The 24,466-nt window shown below is 40.7% G+C and overlaps 1 protein-coding gene across 1 annotated transcript in view; it reads right to left on the reverse strand.

Annotated features, from left to right (window-relative positions):
- Snrk (SNF related kinase) overlaps nt 1–24,466 on the reverse strand; it is a 96,646-nt gene that overhangs the window by 14,060 nt on the left and 58,120 nt on the right. Inside the window, exons 2-9 of the mRNA XM_080275674.1 lie at nt 22,809–22,945; nt 21,682–21,863; nt 16,476–16,747; nt 11,815–11,956; nt 7,022–7,240; nt 5,418–5,543; nt 1,615–1,629; nt 383–509 (exon numbers count right to left, since the gene is read on the reverse strand). Of these exons, the coding sequence (XP_080131800.1) occupies nt 383–509; nt 1,615–1,629; nt 5,418–5,543; nt 7,022–7,240; nt 11,815–11,956; nt 16,476–16,747; nt 21,682–21,863; nt 22,809–22,945 (1,220 nt within the window). The remainder of the gene's footprint in view (nt 1–382; nt 510–1,614; nt 1,630–5,417; nt 5,544–7,021; nt 7,241–11,814; nt 11,957–16,475; nt 16,748–21,681; nt 21,864–22,808; nt 22,946–24,466) is intronic.

The following is a 24,466-nucleotide window of genomic DNA, read 5'->3' on the forward strand; positions in this document are numbered from 1 at the left end:
ATGATGATGATGATGGTGATGATACAATAATGATGATGATGATGATGATATTATACTGAATGAGTCAATGGGAAGGAGTTAGACACCTTGCCTCTTCTGTATTATATTTTCACTACCAACATGTATTCTTATCCAACTCATGAAACTTTTCATAATTATGGGGTTATGAATGTTCTCCACTAAACCCTTCAGTATGCTAACATCTTTTCAAATTGTGTCCCTGTAAGTACCTGTTAATTTTATTCAGCTCAAATTGAAAGAGTTATAGCAGCATTTTGTCCGCATACATCACATGGGACATAAAGTGAGGAGCATCTGTAACCAAAAACACCAGCAGCATACTAACACCTTAAAAAACATGAGTGTGGCCTGGGTGACTTACCTCAGACAGCTTGCTGTGTAGGACCCCATTACTCATGTCATCCTTGGACAACTGTGACGGCACTGGCACTCCCTTAGCTGACTCAGAAACAGTCTGGCAAGTGCTATCATCCAGACTGCTGCCTTTCCTGTTTTCCAGAGAGGTGTTTGGGCACATCAATTCCTATGTTTAATCTGTTCCTACGGTATTAGGTACTGTATATGATCATCCACACCCTCACCATCATCATCGCAGCCAGACTCAGTTCACTATGGATAAAGGCATCTTCCTTATTTTTCCACTTAGACCTATTCATTGTTAGCTCATTCCATTCAAGTACTTAATAATCCTAAATCTGTTGATTCAGAAACAGGCTGGCAACTGCTATCACAAACCACAGTCTGCTTTGTAATGGAGTGTTGCTGGAGTGTGATAATACTCCTAAACCTAATTAATATTCCAATAGTTTTTATTCATTCCTGTTGTATTATATATCAAAACCCTTAACACCCTTCAGCCAGAGTATTCTACAGCATTTATGTTTTATTCTTGTTACCACTTTATGACTGTCTTTAGCTCCAAAGCAATTTTTTGTGGCAGAGGAGTTTCATGGATTGTGTTTCCAACCTCTTAAGTGACAAGAGGTTTCTCCACAGTTAAAATCATCTGAAGGTACCAAAAAATAAATAAATAAATAAAGTAAATAAATATATAAACACTGGTCGGAAGAGGCTAATATTCCAATAGTATACCTGTTAAAAACTCCCACACTTCTTCTATCCATCTATCTATTGCCAGACGCCTCAATCCCGTTTGGGGTGGCCACAAACAAATCGCCTCCAAGTCGCCCTGTCCCCCGCCATTTCACTGCCCTGCTCCCAACTCACACCCCCCTCTCTCATATACCTCTCCACCCCATCCCTCCATCTCATCCTCGGCCTCCCCCTCCCTCTTCCCCCCTCCACCTCACTCACATACTGTACACTCTCTTCGTCAGTCTTTCACCCTCCATCCTCTCCACATGGCCAAACCACCTCAGTGTGTTCCTCATAACGCTTCCTATCACATCCACATCCACACCACAACGCTCCTTTATATCCTCATTCGTCAGCCTGTCTCTCCACGTGACTCCACAGGCTCCTCTTAAATAACTCATTTCCACTGCTCTCACTCTTGACTTGTGTCCTTCCAACAATGTCCAAGCTTCACTTCCGTACGTTAGAGTTGGTATCACAATACTGTCATGTAGTAACTTTTTCACTTCCATGCTCACTTCCCTGTTCCTTATCACTGCTTTCAAGGAACCAGCAACCTTTCTTCCCTGCTGTACCCTTTCAAGCACTTCACCCTCCAAACCTCCATCCTTACTCATCACACTACCCAAATACTTAAACATACTCACATTTTCCAATTCCTCACCATCCAACCTCTCTGTACATTCACTAACTTCACGTCTCTCAAAGACCATCACTTTACTCTTCCCTACATTCACCTTTAGGTTCCGTTTCTTACACACTCTCTCAAACTCATCCACCAAGCCTTGCAGCTCCCCTTCGTCTTCACTCAACAACACAGTATCATCTGCAAACAACAGTACAGGGAGTTTCCAAACACTATCCTCTCTCACTAGGGCCACTCCAACATCCACTACCCTACCTTGTACCTCTTTTATTACCCCATCCATGTACAGATTGAACAACCATGGAGACATGACACATCCCTGTTTCAAACCAACTATCAAAGAGAAAAATTCACTTAGTTCACCATCCACACGCACTGCAGCCTTCGCACCATCGTACATACTCTTCACAGCATTCAACAACTTCCCATCTACTCCATATATTCTTAACACTTTCCACAATCCTTGTCTATCCACCCTGTCATATGCTTTCTCCAAATCCATGAAAGCCGCATACAACTTCTTTCCCTTCTCTAGAAACTTTTCCACTAAAGATCTAAGAATGAATATCTGATCTACACAACCTCTTCCCTTCCTAAAGCCTCCCTGTTCTTCTCCAACTAATTTCTCTGTTCTTTCTCTAACTCTGTCTATAAGTATCCTACCATACACTTTTCCTATTATACTAAGAAGACAAATGCCCCTATGATTACCACACACTTCTTTTTCCCCTTTTCCTTTGTACAAGGGAATAATTATACCTGACTTCCAATCCTCCGGGACTCTACCTTCCTCCCAGGCCAATCTGCACATCTTCCACATCCATTCTACTACTATCTCTCCCCCATGCTTCAGCATTTCACCACACACTCCATCAATTCCTGGGGCTTTCCCCGATTTAACTTTCTTCATTGCTTCCACAACTTCTATCCTACTGATTTCTTCCTGTCTTCTCACCTCCCTCCTTCTCCCAGCCATTCCCCAGCCACTTATACTTGCATTACTTCCATCCTCTACGTTCAACAATTCCTTAAAGTGTTCTCTCCATCTGCTCACTTTTTCTCCCTTCTCCACTAGTAATCTACCATTTTTATCTTTCACTCCCCTGCTAACTTCACTTCCACCCTGTCTTACTCTTTTCACTTCTCTCCAGAACATTTTCTTACAGTCCCTCCACTTTACACTCAAATTCCTTCCAAATTCCTCATCCACTCTCTTCTTACTCTCTCTTACTAATCTTTTCACCTCTCTCTTCCTTTCCACATATAACTCTCTCTTCCGCCTCTCAACTTCTTCCACGCCCCTATTTCTCATCCATTCATTGTATGCTTTCTTCTTTTGTGCCACAGCCTGTTTCACCTCTTCAGTCCACCACGCTGTTCCTTGCACCCCCCTCCGTCTTCTCTTCCTTCCACACACCACATCACATGCTGCACATAATTCTTCTGTAAATATCTTACACATACCTTCCACGTCTCCCATCTGCTCCAATTCATATTTGCCCAATCGTTCCTCCACTTCTCTCTTATACTCTGCCTTTTTCTCATCCTCTTGTAACCTTTCCACTCTCCTTGCAACTACTCCTTCCTCTCGTCTTTCCCTTCTTCTATTCCTCCATCTTACTTGCATCCTAATTCTGGCCACCACCAAGTAGTGGTCAGAAAGTCCACTCCCCCAACCTCTATACACTCTTGCATCCTTTACACATCTTCGCATCCTTTCATCCACACACACATAATCAATCATTGCCTTCCTTTCATTCAGTTCACCACCCACCCTTCTCATCACTCGCCATGTATACCTGTGGATCATTTTATGCCTGAAGAGGGTATTGGCTATCACCAACCCCCTCCCGGCACAGATGTCCACTAACGCACTCCCATTCTCATCTATCTCAGCAGGCACACCCCACTCACCAACTATTCCATCCACCTTCACATTACCAACTTTACCATTCATATCACCAATCAAAAACACTCTCTCATTCCTTCCAAACTTTTCCATGCACACTTCCACATTTGTCCAGAACTCTTCTCTCACTCTTCTAGCACGATCTTGCGTTGGCGCATACACACACACAATCGCCCACATTTGCATTCCAACTCTGTTCTTACACATTGCAATGGCATTACATACTCGTATGATAAGTCTTCATTACACATCACTATTTTTTATGTTCTTTTTGGCTATGGGATCCACTGTATGTTAGAGAAAAATTTTCATAAATGTTCCACTGCTACCTTAAAACTATCTATCTCTTTGATTCCTTTAGTTTCATTCATTAAGGCCCCAACATGCTTGCATGCATCAGCCTTGGTCACATAATGGTGGCACTCCATGCTACTTGATCTCTAGCAGCCTCTATGTTCAGTCCCTTATCTCCGAGGTAACTGTATGACCTTGTTCCAGGTCTTTTTTGGTCTACTTCTCGCAGCTCTACCCTCAACATTCAAATCTCTCATTCTCTGCAACCAGTTGTCAACCTCCATCCTCTACACATGCCCATACCATTTCAAATTACACTTCTCATCACAAGGCTAATACATTCATGCCCCATCCTGCTTCTCAACTCTTCAACTGCAATCCTAACCATCCCCCCAAGCTTCTCAGTTTAAGGAAGCACTACACATCCATCTAATCATTCTCAACTCTGTCTGAGCTTATGCATCTCCTCCTATTACTTTACTACCATACAGAATTACATTCCAAACACACACTACATACAAGGACCCCTCAGCACAGAGGGTGCACCCTCTCAATGTCAGGAGGGGTAACAACTCCTTAAACTTCTTCCTGTCACTCCTTACCCTTGCTACTGAGCTATCTTAACCATCTATCTATCTACCTACCTATCTATTTTTAGTCAGACTCTTTAATCCTGGAAAGGGTAGGATATTCTTAAATGCACCCCTGACAGATACTGAATGTGAGGACTGCCAATAAATTAGTGTATTACAAGAACCAAATTTACTGGGTATCCATTCCTGTGCTTATTCTCTCCCATCCTATCTAACTATACTTAGCCTCTTCAGTACCAGGAAATCTTTTTATGCTTTATTTCTGCTACTGACAAAACAATTTTACTCAGCTTAAAAGGCCTGTGGCTGTGAAGGGGGTCAGAAATAATTATCTTTAGTAGCCTCTTCAATAACACATGATTAATCTTTTGCATCTTATTTTTGCTAATGCCTGACAGTTTCTTTAAAGGGTGCCTTCTTATATGATATTCTAAAATAATGATACTCTAATACTAACTATCCTGTGCCTCTGCACAACCTATGTACACTACAGCAATTACATGACAGTTTCAGTAACATCACAATTTATATGCACACCTATTTATTTTTATCTTATTTTTTACTACATCAACATTATACCCACTATATACTGTGTCTATGTATATATGTATTTGTATCTCCATTTATTTACTTATCTGCCTACATATGTATGTATAGTGTGTATGTATGAATGTAACTATCTCCCTGTCATTTTCATCATGACCTTTTTCTCCACCAACTGAAGAGATAAGGATGTACCTATTAATCCGTATGAATCTCCAACATCTGTTCTATCTATCTATTTATCTCCATTACTTTATCTATTTATAATTATCCTCTCATCTACTATCAACATATTTAAGCAGTGGTGCATACTCACCTTCCTGCCAAAATGGATGCATGTGTGGCAAGGGATGCCTGGTGGAGACGGTGGGCGCGCAGCTTCCTCTCCGCCAACAGGAAGTATGTGGCCGTAATGTGGCTATACTCATTGCGGTCCAGCCCACTGTGCATCACAACAAAACAGCATTCATTGTGCTACTGCATGGAATATACCCAGCTAAGCAATCGAAATGCACATCCATGAAGTACAGTGCTATTCACATACTCCAGAATCATCATCTTTCCATGAATGAGCTGTAATGCAGCCTATGACCACCTAGTGAAAAATAAGTATAAAATGATAATGGAAACATTCAGTCCATGACTGCCTTCTACAAGGTGTTAAGACCTAAGTTAGGCTACCATAGCCTACCATATTTTAGGGTACGAGACCAGTGTACATCCTTGGCAGCATCACTATACAAGATGTAAAAACCTCCAACTGCCTCTTCGGGGTTCAAACTGATGCATAAAGCAAATAACCTGGATTCCAACAAAAAAGTCTGACCACTAAACTACCAAGAACAGAAAGTGTAATATAAGCAAGTAACATACCAGCCCAGCAAAAACACAACAACTATGAAAATTTTGACAAAGTTTTCAGGTACACAGCTCCCGAACATCACGGGTACGATGTAATTACAGATCATACTGTGCATACTGTGAATTACGAGAATAAAGCAAAACATTACATATGATCAAATTACATGCTGTCATCAGAAAGATGACAAGAAATGAAAATCCTGAGGGCAAATGCTTTGTTACTAACCAATGTCATCCACAGAAGGCAGTTATTGGAATTAAAGTACCTGGTGAATGGTGGGGGAGAGGAATGCTTAACAAACCACCGTCAAAAATTGCAAGAGAAATAAAAAGTGACCAAAAGTTTTCTGTTACTCCCTCAAGAACCTCCTCTACTAAAGCAATGTTGCCTGAGGATATCTTGTGAGTGATGGAATGAATGGTAAACATGGTAACAGTCAATTCCATATGACCCCCTTGAAGGTGTAAGGGAACATGGCTAGGCAACTGTTGTCCACAATAGTTATGGATGGACTCAAATACACAAAATTTCAAGTTTCATACTAAAAAAAAAAAAAAAAAAAAAAAAAAAGAGGAAAATCTTTGACTAGTAACTAAGAATCTCTTCCATGGGAATGGTGTTCCCTGAGACATTCCTGTGACTAACAGGAATAAACAGAAATGTAATTCATAATAGTAAATCCCTTATTAGTCCCTCTGAAGCATGGAGACACAAGGCTAAAATACTGTACTACAGAACATACAGATAAGAGGCTGACCTACACTCCACATAGCATTACACAATAATAAAGACTCCACTAATTTTAAGACACCTGAAACCTATATGTCAGGAATGGCTGACACTCCAGCTGGTGCATTTTACCATTAAAGGACCATTTAAATACCAATAAAAGACTAAATTCACAAATTTTCTCTATGATACTAATGCAACCCAAGATCATTTTGCAAATAATGGAAATAAAACAATGAAATATAAAACTGCCATACTGCACGTACTATATAAAAACAAACACAAAAACACAAATGAAGACTCTGACTTGCATATTTCCAGGTACTCACTCAAGAATTTCCTCCATGGAGGCAATGTTGCCAGAAACCATCTTATGAATGATGTGTGCATGGTCCTCCTCAGTGAGATGTTGGCGTGAAACCAACGGTAACACCTCCGACACCTCTGCCCCCGCACCCCCAGCCCCCTCCACCAGCCAAGGGTCCCGCGCTATGTCCTCCAGGGTTGAACGCTTCAGTGGGTCCCGAATCAGCATGCGTGCTATCAGGCTGTCAAGAGTAATGTTAATAAAAGTGGCATTTGTAACAAAACTTCAATAAAACAAAGCTAGGGGTCCTCAATGGGAAAATGCTGAAAGGGGCCCTAGATCATAATGTTTGTTATCTGGCTATGAAAAGTGTTTCAGATAATCACATGGTCTGCAATGGACAACTCTACATACAGTACAATAATTTCAATGATGCAAAAGCCAACAACTGTATATTATGTCCTCTAAGGTTGAACATTTCACTGAGTACTGATCCATTACCTGCACTACTAGATTGTCGAAGCATTTACCGTATTAAGAATATTTGCACTGGCTAATTCTGCAGGCAATAGAAAAACACATAAATAAAAATAAAACTTTGTTATAAATTATGAAAAATGGAATCCGGATGTTCAAGAGATTCTGAATATGAAGGATATTTGAGGATATATATATACTGTATATATATATATATATATATATATATATATATATATATATATATATACACTGTATACAGTAATCCCCCTACTTTCCGGACGCCCACTTTCTGGACACCCCACTTACCGGACATTGTGAGCATGGACCTTCGGAACCCAAAAATGGCCAAAAAAAGAAAAAAATCCCCTCAAAATCAGAATTTTTTCCCACCCGTAATTTGAAATTGCCACGCGGCACTGAACAGGTGTTACACCATGGACCCTTTACCCATTCCTTCCTCCTCCCTCCCCCCCCTCCCCTGTCAGGGTTGCCATTTGGTATTTTTCATTACCAAATGTGGGCCAATTTGGTAATGAAAAATTCGTTTGGTAATGAATCAGAATAATGCATTACCAAACGGATTTTTCACATGTATGAGGATACACAGGATGGAGATGGTGGATTGTTTGCTCTCTCTGATTAATCTGCTAGCCAACATAGCGTGAAAATAATCAACATGCTGTTAATTATAAGGAGAGTGATTACATTTATTTACACTTGTATATATAATTAGTGAAGAATAAATGCTAGCTTTACGAATTAGGTAATGAAAAGTTAAATTTGGCAATGAAAATTGAGGAGTTTGGTAATGTGGCTGTTGCGATCTGGGAACTCTGTTTCCCCGTCACCACCAACAGTTACTGCTTAACTTCAATCGTGAGTAGATGCTTATCGCAATGGAAGCCACAAGTGCTCATTTTTTGTGAATAAACAGTGAACAAACTGCAATACCTCACCACTAGACCACATGGGAATTTACAGTGTTGTGCAATGTTAAGAAATTAGAATTTAGAGTGCAAAGGATTAACTGTGGAATGCAAACTGGCAGTTGAAACTGGCGGTTGAAACTGGCGTGGTGCAATTAACAATGTGCAGTGTTAAACAATTATAACTCACAGTGCAAAAAATTACTGTAAGTGCAGCACAACACTAGATTACTGTGCATGCTTCAAGAGCATTTTCACCACTGCCAAAGCCTTTAGAGAAGGCAGCCACAGACGTGCTGTAAGTGCCTTGGCTGTGGTACAGTCATTTCTAATTCCTCAATCTTTGGTTCCTTTTCATTTATTTCATGCTTTGTGTCTATTATTGGTGTGAATAGGGTCTTAAATAGGTTTAAATAGAAGCTATGCATGTCCGGTAGGGAGTTATTTATGTGGCTTTCAAAGTTAAGCTGGGTTAGGGTCCTTAAGCACCAGTCCAGGAGCCAGGGGCACAATTTCCGTATGGGACCACTTTCCGGACGTGCCTTTGGCTCTATTACATCGGATAGTGGAGGGATTACTTGTATATATATATATAGCCTATATATCGGATACGTTTATGTGAAGCTACAGAACGTGGCGAATGTTTTTGGCTTATCCGATACAGCCAGGATTCCGGGGGCTTGAATGATGTGTAAATGGAAGCATGGCCCATTAGACTGGGCAAATTTGGGCTGTCTCGACATTGCTACTCCTCACCCTGCTCTAGGGTGGGAAAGGAGGTCCGGATGATGATGATGATGATAACATTTTCCGCCTTTATCTTCTTAAACAGTGGATAAAGCATCTGAAATAATGGAAAGATTACAAGAAAGAATATTGAAGAGTAAAAGCAGATAAACAGGAATTACTGTGGGTGGGGGGGGGGAAGGCAACTTTATTAATTAAAAAAGTAATACCAGTACAAGGAAAATAATTTGAAAGAAAAGGCAGGGGCTGAAAGAGATAAGAAAGAACAGAGTAAAAGTAATTCGAGAGGAATTACCAACAGAAAAAAAAAAAAAAGGATATTCCACCAATGCTGCCTAAACAGTGAAATAAAAGTAGCAGGATGGACCAACGGATATATTTAACCTGCTAGAACACAGCCAACACCACTTTACATCACTACCAACTGAAATACCTCAAGGGGAAGTATGTACAGGTGACAGGCATATGAGGCTGGGGTAGAGTTTCTTTACAATTTTCTGATGTTCTCTCTCTCTCTCTCTCTCTCTCTCTCACACACACACACACACACACACACACACACACACACACACACACACACACACACACAAAACTACCAACTGAAATACCTCAAGGGGAAGTATGCACAGGTGTTAAGCTCAACAGGCTAGGGTTTGGTTCCTTTGGCATGATTCTACTCTGTCTCAATCCGTCAGTATGTATGTACTTCTCTCTCTCTCTCTCTCTCTCTCTCTCAATTTACCATCAACACAACCACAATATTCCATCATTTTCATTATCTTAACCCATTTCCCACAAATACCACAAATGAGATGAGAAGTACAGTAACTGAAAACTCAGCACAGAGATATTCAGATAGAACAACTGATCTCTTCATTTATAAATACTTTTGGGAAGGGAAAAACATGCAGAATACAGTAAGAAAAAACTTCAAGCATCAACTATTATACCTGAAAAACTGTCCAACTCCTGTTTCGTTGATCCTATGTTTCATAAAGCGTACGTATCACAGGACAACAACTATAGTAGTTACAACCTGGCATACAGTCATTGATACTACAGTATATATAAGTCAGCGATACATGAGTCACGGACGTTCAAAATATTATAACTCTCTCCATACAACTGGCATTACAACCTGAGGGAAATTAAAACATCAGCTTTACAAGTAAAGGTCATGCTTTTTAGATAGGCAGAGATTTTTGTCCTTTGGAAGCTCAATTCATCTAGTTCAATTAGTGAATAAAGCTATACTATGGCTCAACATCCTTTCCATTGAACTATTTTGTGCCTGGCAACATATTCAAGTATTAATCTCCTGTTACAGCTCAGAATTCAAGATGGAGAGATGGCCATTTTATCTATCTATCTATCTATAGCCCGATGCCCTAATCCCGCAAAGGGTGGCCGCAGACAAAACGCCTCCAAGTCACTCTGTCACCCACCATTTGACTCCCCTCCCCCCAACTCACCCCCCCCTCCCTCATATACCTTTCAACTCCATCCCTCCACCTCATCCTCGGTCTACCCCTCCCTCTCCCTCCCTCCACCTCACCTACATACACCCTCTTAGTCAGTCTTTCATTCTCCATCCTCTCCACATGTCCAAACCACCTCAGTGTATTTCTCCTAATCTTTTCAACCACATCCACATCTACCCCACAACGTTCCTTCACTTCTTCATTCGTCAACCTGTCCCTCCATGTCACTCCACATGCTCCTCTCAAGTAACTCATTTCCACTGCTCTCACTCTTGACTTGTTCCCCTCTTGCAAGGTCCACGCCTCGCTTCCATACGTCAGGGTAGGGATCACAATACCATCATGCAGTGACTTCTTAACTTCCATACTCACCTCCCTATTTCTCATCACTGCTTTCAGTGTGCCAACAACCTTCCTTCCCTGCTGTACCCTTTCACGTACTTCATCCCCCAAAGTTCCATCCTTACTCATCACACTACCCAAGTACTTGAATGCACTCACATTCTCCATATCCTCACCATCCAACCTCACTGCACACTCTGTGACTTCATTCCTCTCAAACACCATAACTTTACTTTTGTTTACATTAACTTTCAGCTTCCTCCTCCTACACACTGTCCCAAATTCATTCACCAAACCTTGCAACTCCCATTCATCTTCACTCAACAATACTGTATCATCAGCAAACAGCAACACCGGAAGCTTCCAAATCTCACCCTCATTCATTAGGGCCACCCCCACATCCACTGCCCTACCTTGTACCTCCTTTACGACCCCATCCATATATATATTAAACAGCCATGGAGACATTGCACACCCCTGTTTCAGTCCCACCATGTAAAAATAAACGGAGTACAGAGTGCAGTACTGTACAGTATAATAATGAAGTTTCTACAGGCAAAATGACTGGAGTTTACTGTAAACTTCAAGGCAAAAATTACAACATAAACAGCACCTTATGATAAGGACTACAGGCCACACTGCTAAAACAGATCATAACAGAACAGGTCTGACCTTTCTGTTTCTTTGCTGACAAAACTCTGTATTGTTGGGTGAAGGATGATAACATCTAATAACAGCATGTGTTTCATAAATAGGCTTAAAAAATCAGAAGCTTGCTCACACTTTTACACTCTGGCTTAATACTATGCCCCTTATTGTAACATCAACTTGATACTCACTTCCTGCATGGCTGTGAGACATACTCAGGTATGGTGTACTTGCAGTCCATGATCATAGTGAGGGTCTCACTGTCATTGGCCTCCTGGAAGGGCGCATGACCACAGACCAGCATGTACAGGATCACACCTAGTGACCAAATGTCTGGAGAGGGTAAAACAGGGTTAGTGGAATAAAAGTGAAAATGGCAACAGCCAGTCTCATATTTCATCTTGCAAAGTGTTGGGGCCCTGATGGTAGTATAATCCAGAACATTCAACCTGTCATGACAATGATGTGTTTTTACAGTTTTTCTTGATGCTGCCATACACACATACAGTACATACATACATATATGCAAATATACCTGTACATACACACCTCCATACAGTTATATGCATAACCTTACACTTCCCAATATGGTGCATATTTATGTAGGCATCAGGATCATTTGTGGTGTACATGAGAAAGGCAGGATGCTGGATATATGGAATGATGGAGGGAGGGATATGAATATATGAACAGACAGATGGACAGATGAACTGATGAAGGGATGAATAACAGGATGATTTAAATACTGCATTTATTGTATATACTGTAGGCTGATACGGACACAAAGATAGAACCAGAAGATTCATGAGCTGCAGGGCACATAAGGACTGACATACATCAGTGAGAGAGAGAAAAATGTTAGCTAAAGGTCAAAGCTTCATCGTGCTAAAAACCTTATATCCGAGACAATTAATGTCACACTATATTCCATTTTACCTTGTCTCCTACTAATACTTAACCCCTTCACTGTGACAGTATCATTTTCCCACTCCACAGTGCAGGTGAGGCCCTGTATACCTCCAGGAGGAGGAGGAGGAGGAAGTGTTTCCCAGTAAATACATTTTCTGACAACTGGATATCTGGGAGCATATTAAAAAAAAAAAAAAAAAAAAAAAAAAAAAAAATGCACAGTGCAGTAGTAGATCTCCATAGAGTGGGGTCCTCAAGGGCCCCATACGGTCCTGCATCTATCCAAGACTTCTGTACAGTACTTTGTTTCCTTACTGTTTCCTGATGATTTTGTTCTCTCCGATAAGGAGGGCATGTTTTCACCCCTGTTTGTTAGTTTGTTTGTCAGTTAGCACGATTACTCAAAAACTAAAAGGCAGATTTGGACCAAATTTGGTAGATAGATAGCCCATGTCCCGGGCAACGATCGACTGACTTTTGGGACCGATCTGGATTGTATTAAAGATTCTGGATCAGGAAAACATTTTTTAAGAAACCATAATCAATAAGAAAACCTAACCCATTATGAAGAGTGGTTTGGAAATTACGCTGCCCTTGTTGAAGAGATGTACTTCACTGAGTGCCCCTCTAGTTCAACAAAGGATGGCTCTAACTGTGAAGGGGTTAATGAAGGTTGCATCTAACCCCTGCTGTTTGAAAAGTCTATCCTACAGTTAGTGAAACCACTTGGAAACATAAAAGGAAAAAATATAGGTTACTGGACTGAAGTGGTTGTTAAGAGTTTCAGAAATGACAAATAACTTGTGTTAGTATGCTAGAATTGATATTTAATGTTGGCCTGAGGAGTTAACCCCTTCAGCCTGAAGGTGTCATTTTTGTTATATCCCTGCTATCTTTTGACATCATTATTCCATCGGTTAGGACTGACTGTACAATAAACAACATAATGACAGGGTTAATCACTTCACTCAGGTGACAAGTCCCGTACTTCAGTGACGTGTTCCAAAATACCATAGCTTAATACAATCATACAACTGGCATGGCACTGTTAACTAAGGGAAACCATTAAATCAGCTTGTTTGGTAGCATCAGAAGCTTAGAGACACTCATTCTGTTATTTACCATGGACTTACTATTAAGAAAAAGTACTACCGTATAGGGTACCTTCAGGTCTGATATATCCAAATAATTATATCCATCCATCATCCAACCCTATGTTGCCCTATGAGGAGCGTAGGAGCCTGGGGCTAGGCAACTTGGTCCTGACATTTAAGATGAGAGTGACCAGCCTCAATCCTCCCTGAGTGGCATTACGTGAGCAATAAACCCCAACCATCCCTTGGATATAAACCTTTGCTGGGTCAATCCAATTGGAGTGCCGCAATCTCCTCCTAAAAAACTATGAATTTTCGCTGTCTCATCACAGCACAGGGATCCACATCTAAGCAACTCACTCCAGACATTTACAGCAATAATGACCAATCACTAACACTTGAGGCATTATATGAACAACAAACTCTAAGTGGCCCTTGAATTTAATCCTTTTATGGGCCACATCCAGATGGAGTGCCTTAACCCACTAAACCAATAGGCACCTATTTGTTGGTTATAAGGAGCTCTGGATAAGAGGTGAGACTGAGTGGGAAATAAGTGATCATGCAGCTTGAACAGGTGCCATCAAGTATTATCATGATCATAGTTTGTCAATGCTTCCCTAACAGGTGGCAGTGAAAGGATAGCAATATAAAAACACAACAAATGAGCATGAGAAAGAAGGATACTCTTTGATACATGGGAATGAGAAATTTGGAAGGTAGGACACAATGATGGTCAGAGAATAACTGGCAAACCTGCTTGTGATAGCTCAACATGACCAACAAACAGAAGCATGAAAAAAAGAAAAAAGCAGAGACAAGAATAATGATACAAATTTCCTAAGCATCCATTTAAAAAAACAAATGTCACAGTCTTCATTGCCTGCATGCCACATCCAACAACCACACGACCTTGGTACGTGACCATCACCCACACAACATATTGCACATTGCAGAATGGAGGAGGCCAAAAAGCAATTCCAGTAATAATGATACAGCTAAGTCTGCCAAACAGTCATTTAAAAAAACAAACAGTCTGCAATGCATGTACAGTAATTCCGCATGACTTTGACGTGATGAGCATCTACACATCTGCATATTATCATTCACATCCCGAGGGGCTTTTAGTTATGAATATTAACCACACTGCAGCCCACATCCACGCAAAGGGCAGGGCTGACTTGCATAATGATTGGGCTAATTAACTCATTTAGCAGTCTCTGGTGGTATGCATATCCTGTTAGGTTGCTCACTCTCTAACTCTTCTCTCTCAATCTCTGTATCTATCTGCCTATGTCTTTATCTGTCTGTCTGTCAGTGTGTCTATCTGTCTGTCTACAGTATCTATCGGTTTATCTATATCTATCAGGTTATCTGTGTCCACTCTGTCTCTCTCACATACACCACCCATGACCTAGTTGTTCAAGTAGTAAGGTAATTTTTCCATTCAGTTCAATCAATCAATCAACCAATCCTGGGTGTTGCGAAAGTCAGCAGCATGTGCTTAGGCAGCCATTATCAGATAACACATCTTAGTCACTATAATATAATTTCCAGTATCTCTGTTTCTCATCCCCTCTATGTTAGAGGTCTCCCTAATATTAAATAAAATCACACACACATGCACGTACAGTATGCATGTACACACACACACACACACACACACACACACACACACACACACACACACACACACACACACACACAGAAAAATATTAATTAGGAAAAAAAATCATGCATGAAAAGTTAACATATGAATTTCAAAACCCAACTATTTTTCCTTCTTTATTTCTGCCTATTAAATACAAAACAATCAAACCTACAAGTATAGTTCTTACCTTCTGACAAATTAATTACCTCATCTACCAGTCACCCTACCCACCAACTTAAACTACTGAATCACATCTACTGATCAATAAGTATTTATACCATGAATATTATGCACTATACAACAAACTTCTGTATCCACCTCCCTACCTAGCAAACATAAATTTACTTAACATTCTACTGACAATAAAAAAACTCTCTCTGTTAAAAATAACATGAATGAAATGAAAAGAACAACATATCTATCTCCCTGACTACCTACAAATATCAAAGGAATACAGTACTGCATACTTACCAACCTACCTGTTATACAAATCCACTCAATAGTCAATTAATCTATTAATACAAATACACAAAAAATGATGCTATCTGCCTGTCTACCCATTATGTAAATCTGCAGATCTTCTACACTATTTACAACCCACAATGAACAGCATCCATCCCAAACTCATATTATAAGATGAGCCTATGGCAGTTTAGGTCACTAGGAATGCCTGATGGTCTAGTAGTCAGAACACTCCACCCAGAGGGACAGCCTTACATATAACATCTAATTCCCCATTTTTTTTTTTTTTTTTTTTTAATGCCACTAACAGAGATATACTGGACATCTACTCTTACAACAGCCTAGCTTTAGGCCTCTACATCTCAAAGGGGGTAATATCAATGGGGTAATATAGGAGAGTAATATTGGACTGGCTATTATCATTTTACTGCTAATACCACGATTGACCTACCTACCTACCTACCTTCCTACTTACTTACATACAGTACATATCTACCTACCTACCTATCAGTTACCACCTAAACTGACTACCAATCACATAAACCTCAGAAGATCAACTGCAGTTATGGTGGTTAAATTAATGAATTTCCTGTCCATGTACCTAGTTATCCATTAATTTATCTACATCTATCTAATGTATATATGTACATTTCAATCAATCTATCTCTATCTATCTATTTGTTTTGACCAATCAATCAACCAACCAAATTAAACCAATCAATCACAACCTACTCACCAACAGCTGGCGCATCATACGAATCCCCTAGCAGTATCTCTGGGGCGGAGTAAGCCAGGGAGCCACATGACGTCTCCAGCTTTTGACCCGGACAGAATTTATTGCTGAAGCCAAAGTCTGTGAGCTTCACCATCCCCAACTTCTCAAAAAACACAACATTTTCAGGTTTAAGGTCGCGGTGGACAACGTGAAGCTTGTGGCAGAAGGAGATGGCATGTACAATCTGACGAAAGTATTTACAGGCTGCTTGTTCATCTAATCCCTTTTCGTGTCTGTGGGGGTGGTAAGAGGCAAGATTGCTATAAGTTATAAATGCATTTGCTCAACTTAATCAGTGATTATTAGACTCACAGAATATAAAACCTTAAGATGCAATTCAGACTGTCCCAACAATATAAAGGTGATTAAGACTTTATTTAGGTATATCCAGTTTGACTACATAAAGTTACAATTTACACCACTGGAGTGAGCACAAGTTATGTGTTACTTCCTATGGGTGCACTGGGTTTGGACAGATGTAGCCACAGTTGAGGCCTCCTGAGTTAAAAGGTTCAGTGTGGAGATACTAGTACAGTATTCAGTTTTCTGAGGTCATGTTACACTAAAGCCACTGGGCCCAGACAGGTGAATCTACCAACTAAAGTACTGGCTTTGAGGTTTTCACGTTGCAATAAACTGGCTATATAAAGTATTGCATAATACTTATGGCTAGATATTCTATCATCTGAGACCAAATATAGTACAGCTGCCGTTGTTATGATCCCCTGCACAGTGTGAGGGTTTGTCTGTATGTCTGTTAACAAGATTATAAAACAACTACTGGATGGAAATGTACCAAATCTGGCATACTCATTAGAACCATCAGAGGAACATGTGATTCATTTCTGTCCAAAAAAAGTCACAGATGTACAGCAAGGCCAACTTACACAGTTTTGAATCCATTTTGATTAAAATTAGTGGAGAGTTTGAGGGATGGAAAAAGGTGAAGCGATTCAACTTTGAGGACAATCACTCAAAGGTAAAGGTCATAAGGCAAGGACAAAGGTTCAGCCTCTTAACTCAAACAGGTCTCATTTGACTTGGATCAAACATGATGGAAGGGTTTAAAGTTAAAGGAGGATGAAATTGCATTACAGTGTTCTATTTTTCAGAACAATAGCTCAAGGTCTGGGTCACAAGGTAAGGTCAACTTAAACTTCTGCTCTGATTTGAACCAAACCTGGTGGATGGCTTAAAGGTCATGTATGGATGAACTGATTTAATTTGGAGAACAATCTATCAAAAGTGAAGAGCAATGGGCAGGGTCAAGGCTTCGACACTGGTCCAAGCACACAATCAGTGGGCACCTGTCATGTCTATGCACACTGCTCATTAGATTCAAAGCATTGCAACAAAACACACTATAAACAACATATAAGAAGTGGGGCTGGTGCTTCAATTCATCACATCTACATGACTGTTTTTCCAAAATTTTCATTACCAATTCCAAAACCACAGAAGCCCACTGACTGTATGAATGGGCCATCCTCCTTTCATAAGATGGGAATGTTGCTGATGGATTTTTGTTGATGTTGTTGTTCCTCAACCCCAGTCATGCCTGGTCCATCAGACTCACTGACCACAATAAGCAAGTACCCCTATGGGATTGTCTCAGAAGCTGATGTGTCTAGATCTTAGTGTGGCACGTGCTGTGCAGTGCTCCACAATGTGGGTTATGGCGTGTTGCGCTATTCTACACGTGAAGCAAGTGTCATCTGTGATTCCACCCAACCCAAATCTAAGTTAGCAACTGAAGAGGGCTGGGTAATGTCCTGATATGACCCTAGCTAGGTGAACTCAAGCAGCTCTGTTTAAGGATACCTCTAATTGGTGGATGATGGGAACATTTATATAACAAAGCAGTTGAGCATCCTGGTTACGTTGATGTCACCACATGAAGGCATCCCTCTCCAGCACCTTCAAATACAGTACCTCAACACAATACCCATGGTTACTGATATGCATATCAAAATCACAACAGAACACATATTTTAACTCTGTATACTGGACCTCAAAGGCTGCTCTAGGACTGAGTGGATTTAGTCTGGGTTACCGATAACTTTAATTAGCATCATACTCTGTACAAACAAAACAGCATCAAATTATTGCTGAAATATCACTTATAGGGCTGACAAAAGAAAAGTTGCTTCATAATAAAGCATTGCATCATCATCATCAAAATCCTTGTCACATTATTATACATAGGTTGGTAGGGTCTGGAAACAGCATAAAGAGATACATAAAGTAGGAGCACTAACATGATAGAAACCGGAGGATTGGAAGTCAGGTACAGTATTATTATTCCCTTGCACAAAGGAAAAGGGGAAAAAGAAGTGTGTGGTAATCATGGAGTCATTTGTCTTCTTAGTGTAATAGGAAAAGCGTATGGTAGGATACTTATTGACAGAGTTAGGGAAATAACAGAGGAATTAGTTGGACAAGAACAGGGAGGCTTTAGGAAGGGAAGAGGTTGTGTAGATCAGATATTCATTCTTAGATCTTTAGTGGAAAAGTTTCTAGCAAAGGGAAAGAAGTTGTATGCGGCCTTCATGGATTTGGAGAAAGCATATGACAGGGTGGATAGACAAGGATTGTGGAAAGTAATAAGAATATATGGAGTGGAGGGGAAGTTGTTGAATGCTGTGAAAAGTATGTACGATGGTGCTAAGGCTGCAGTGCATGTGGATGGTGAACTGAGTGAATTTTTCTTTTTGAAGGTTGGGTTGAAACAGGGGTGTGTCATGTCTCCGTGGTTGTTCAATCTGTATATGGATGGGGTAATAAAAGAGGTACAAGGTAAGGCAGTGGATGTTGGAGTGGCCCTGGTGAGAGAGAATAGTGTTTGGAAACTCCCTGTACTGTTGTTTGCAGATGATACTGTGTTGTTAGGTGAAGACGAAGGGGAGCTGCAAGGCTTGGTAGAGGAGTTTGGGAGAGCGTGTAAGAAACAGAATCTAAAGGTGAATGTAGGGAAGAGTAAAGTGATGGTCTTTGAAAGAAGTGAAGTTAGTGAATGTACAGTGAGGTTGGATGAAGAGGAAATGGAAAATGTGAGTACATTTACGTACTTGGGGAGTGTGATGAGCAAGGATAGAAGTCTGGAGGGTGATGTGCTTGAAAGGGAACAACAAGGATGAAAGGTTGCTGGTTCCTTGAAAGCAGTGATAAGAAACAGGGAAGTGAAAAAGTTACTACATGACAGTATTGTGATACTGACTCTAACGTATGGAAGTGAAGCTTGGACGTTGTTGGAAGGACACAAGTCAAGAGTGAGAGCAGTGGAAATGAGTTATTTAAGAGAGGCCTGTGGAGTCACATGGAGAGACAGACTGACAAATGAGGATACAAAGTAGCGTTGTGGTGTGGATGTGGATGTGATAGGAAGTGTTAGGAGGAACACACTGAGGTGGTTTGGCCATGGGGAGAGGATGGAGGGTGAGAGACTGATGAGGAGAGTGTATGTAAGTGAGGTGGAAGGGGGGAGAGGGAGGGGGAGGCCGAGGGGGAGGCCGAGGATGAGATGGAGGGATGGAGTGGAGAGGTGTATGAGAGAGAGGGGTGTGAGCTGGGAACTGGGCAGTGAAATGGCGGGGGACAGGGCGACATGGAGGCGATTTGTTTGTGGCCACCCCGTACGAGATTAAGACATCTGGCAATAGATAGATAGATAGATAGACAGACTAACATGATAATTTTGCTGTACAGTCATCAACCACAGTTTCTGCTCACCATCTACCCCCTTTTGCAGGCTGAAAGGAAATTAAAGACTAAGTCTCACATCATATGACTTCTTGTTGGTAGCCTGGAGATTTTCTAGACTGCACGAGTAACAGTGTCATCATGGACTGTTTGTAATGCATACTGACAAAGCTTCAAACAACAGACAACAGTTTTTAATTTGGTGTCAAGCTCTGGTTACTACCTCCTTTCAGCCAAGGGTACAGATAAAAGGTGAGCAGAAAGTATGATTCATGAGTGTACTTGGGGTTTTTCCTGCTTCAGGATCTTACCCATTCCCTCTGTAACACTGGGAACAGGGCTAGAATAAGGAAAATAATGATGATCACAAGTTATTGTAATATAAAGCGGTTATGGCAATTTTCTTGTCAACTTGTAGATGATGTTTTTGTCAAGCTCTTGATGATGTTCAGTTTACACAGTACTGTACTGTTCATGTTCTATGAGACTAGCTAGAATATGATTCTACAGGAATTGCAATCAGTAAACTAATCACAAAGAAAACACACATAAAGAACTGCAATCAACAAAAATATTACAAAAACTATCATCACCAAAATACTGTATACAGCAAATGCAGTCATTTGTAACACTGCAGTACACGTATAGTATCTTCCGTCAACAACAATCATAAACACATAACTCGTATATGTTTGCATGAACCGCAGCAGCAAGCATGCACATTCCTGACAAGGACAGGCAGCTCTACTACAAATGATGAAGCAGTTGTATATGGAATATCATCCAAACTGTATGAGATGAGATGTGCTAGATGTGTGGAATGAATAGATGATGAATAATGGGCTTAATGTTCTATATATCTAATTATTCCTAGACACAATAATCCCGTAAGGGGAGGCCGTTTGTCTCTGAGTTAGTTGTTTTGCAGGGAGGGACACTAACCCTCAATCAACCCACTCAGTGACATGTAGGGAACACGGAAGGGTTATTATATGGTTACCACCCAGTGTTGTAAATGGTTTCTTGGTTTACAGCAAACTATTAGGCTTGTCACTCAAAGTAAAGCCACCTGAAAAGGAAAGAAGAGTACCTAATATATAGAGACAGGAAAAATGACAGAAACAGGAAGAGAGGAGGGGATACACAGAAAAAGAATGATAAAGATGAAGGATGAGGTAGGCAGCACTACATCAAGTAAGTGGATGATGGTTACCACCACCTGTGAATATGGAGGATACAACACCAAGAGGTAAACCTGAGGAGAGTTTGGATGAGGGTCTACAAAGTGATTACAGAGTTAACAGACTGAACAAATTTGCAGCCAGAGATCAGTTGGCATGGAGAGCTGTTATCAGGCAAACATGGCTGACACAGGCAGGCATGTGGCAATAAAGCCTTTCATAATATAAGAAACTGAATCAACACAAAAACACCAACTAAACATATGATGAGAACAATGGCAACTCACTTCATGATATAATCATACATGTCCCCACCATCTGCCCATTCCAGGACCAGGTATAGCTTGGTCTGTGTGTCGATGACCTCATAAAGCCGCACCACATTGGGATGCTGCACCAGCTTCATACACCGCACCTCCTGGAAAAGGTGTGCCCTTGACACCTCATCCAGTTTCATCTTGTCTATCACCTGAAAAAATGGAGAAGATATATGGTAATAATACTGTACATTAAATCCTTACTCTATATCACTCTTTTGACATTCTATTGTTGCTGCTATGTCCTCATTAGACAAACAGAAGCTGCCAAATCCCTCAACTTACAGTAATAAATGTATGAACGGGAAGTGATATTCTAGACCACATCCCTTGCTTATAAAATGAACTGTCTGTACTGTCATGAATTAGGATGTGCTAAGGTAAAAGTTTAAGTCTCTTCAAGACAATATACAGGGAAAGGAAGGAGAATGACTGAGATTGACTTGGAGAATGTACAAGAGTGAGGTGGATGTGGGTACAGGGAATACGGAGACTGAGAATGAAATGGAGGGATGGGACTGAGAGGTATGTGGGAGGGGCTTGTGAATTGGAGAGAGGGAAACTTGATGGCAGAGGACAGGGTGGCATGGAGGAAATTCATTTGTGACTACCTGTTGTGGGATTAAGCCATCTGGAAATAGACTGTTACTCTGATTTTTTTTTTTTTTTTTTACTTTATTCTTGCTACTTCCATACAACATTATTCAGTCCGGAAAACACTCCACTGAGAAGGGATTAAGAACAATATTCATCAACCCATTCAAAACAATGTTCCCCTGAGATAAATTAAATAATTTTGACCATGCAAAGTCCAGACAGAGCAGGGCCTTCTTCTCAGTGGAAAAGTGATAGCCACATTTAGTCTGCCTCATGCTTATCAAGTATGAATTACTGGAAGGGATGTCTGTATTGAAAGTAGGGCATGTCAAAGCTGTGGTGTTGTAGTGAATAAGTTTTAGTGTCAGACTCTGCATATGTCATCAATATAACATGACAGGGTGTGAACATTTGCTAGCATCTGAAAGGATGAAAATAAAACAATGTGATAATGAGAATAACAATGAAAATAACAAAATGATGACAATTCCAGCACCCACCTTGACGGCCACCTTCTCCCCTGTGAAGACGTGCCTGGCCAGCTTGACCACGGCATAGTGCCCCTGCCCCAGGGTCTCCTCCAGGTCGTATAGCCCCGCGATCTTGCCATCATACCCACTCTTCACGCTCATAGTCCCTGAAAAAGAAAGTAATGTGGTGAGATCTTGAGTCCAATGAAAAAGAATGAAAATTAGATATGGAGGACATTGTTTGATGTGAAAAGATTTGAGGATCATATGTAGATTAAGACAGAGGTGTGGACAGGACACAGTGAGGTATTGGCTCAAGTGGAGCACTCAGTGAATCAGGAGAAGAAAGAAGATATAGAGGTCAACATGACATGGTAAAATACTGACAGACATTGACAAAGGGCAGAATCATGAGAGGTAGATTCAGCATGAGAGATAAATGACATGATGAAGAACTGGCTGATGATGACAAATCCAAGATGGGGGTGAAAAAGACATATCTGTTGTATTAAAAAACAGATGAATGCAAATGGGTGAGTCAGGAGAGAACGACTGAGATAAAGATGAAAGGCCAAATCAGTAAGTCATCTTTTTTCTCTTATATATATATAGGAGCCTCTGTGGTACAGTGAGAGTGTGCATTTCGTACATGGGTGAACCAGGGTTCACGCCCTGCCAGGGTAATAAACTTTGGGAGTGTTCACCCAGCCACGTACTGCATTGGCGGACACAAGGGGTGCTGTGGCTGAACCAGTGTTGCATACCATAAAGTATGCTTGCACCCAGTCGGCTTGAGCGGGTCGAACCTCCATCCTTACTCATCACACTACCCAAGTACTTAAACGTACTCACATTTTCCAATTCCTCACCATCCAACCTCGCAGTACATTCACTGACTTCACTTCTCTCAAAGACCATCCATTTATTCTTCCCTACATTCACCTTTAGATTCCGTTTCTTACACACTCTCCCAAACTCATCCACTAAGCCTTGCAGCTCCCCTTCGTCTTCACTCAACAACACAGTATCATCTGCAAACAACAGTACAGGGAGTTTCCAAACACTATCCTCTCTCACTAGGGCCACTCCAACATCCACTGCCCTACCTTGTACCTCTTTTATTACCCCATCCATATACAGATTGAACAACCATGGAGACATGACACACCCCTGTTTCAACCCAACCTTCAAAAAGAAAAATTCACTCAGTTCACCATCCACATGCACTGCAGCCTTAGCACCATCGTACATACTCTTCACAGCATTCAACAACTTCCCATCTACTCCATATATTCTTAATACCTTCCACAATCCTTGTCTATCCACCCTGTCATATGCTTTCTCCAAATCCATGAAAGCTGCATACAACTTCTTTCCCTTCTCTAGAAACTTTTCCACTGAAGATCTAAGAATGAATATCTGATTTACACAACCTCTTCCCTTCCTAAAGCCTCCCTGTTCTTCTCCAACTAATTCCTCTGTTCTTTCTCTAACTCTCTCAATAAGTATCCTACCATACACTTTTCCTATTATACTAAGAAGACAAATGCCCCTATGATTACCACACACTTCTTTTTCCCTTTTTCCTTTGTACAAGGGAATAATTATACCTGACTTCCAATATATAGATAAAAAGACAGATATAGATAGATAGATAGATAGATATAGATAGATAGATAGATAGACAG

Source organism: Coenobita brevimanus, chromosome 62, assembly GCF_032717465.1.
Source record: "Coenobita brevimanus isolate Jiangsu-jjx chromosome 62, ASM3271746v2, whole genome shotgun sequence".
NCBI lineage: Eukaryota > Metazoa > Arthropoda > Malacostraca > Decapoda > Coenobitidae > Coenobita > Coenobita brevimanus.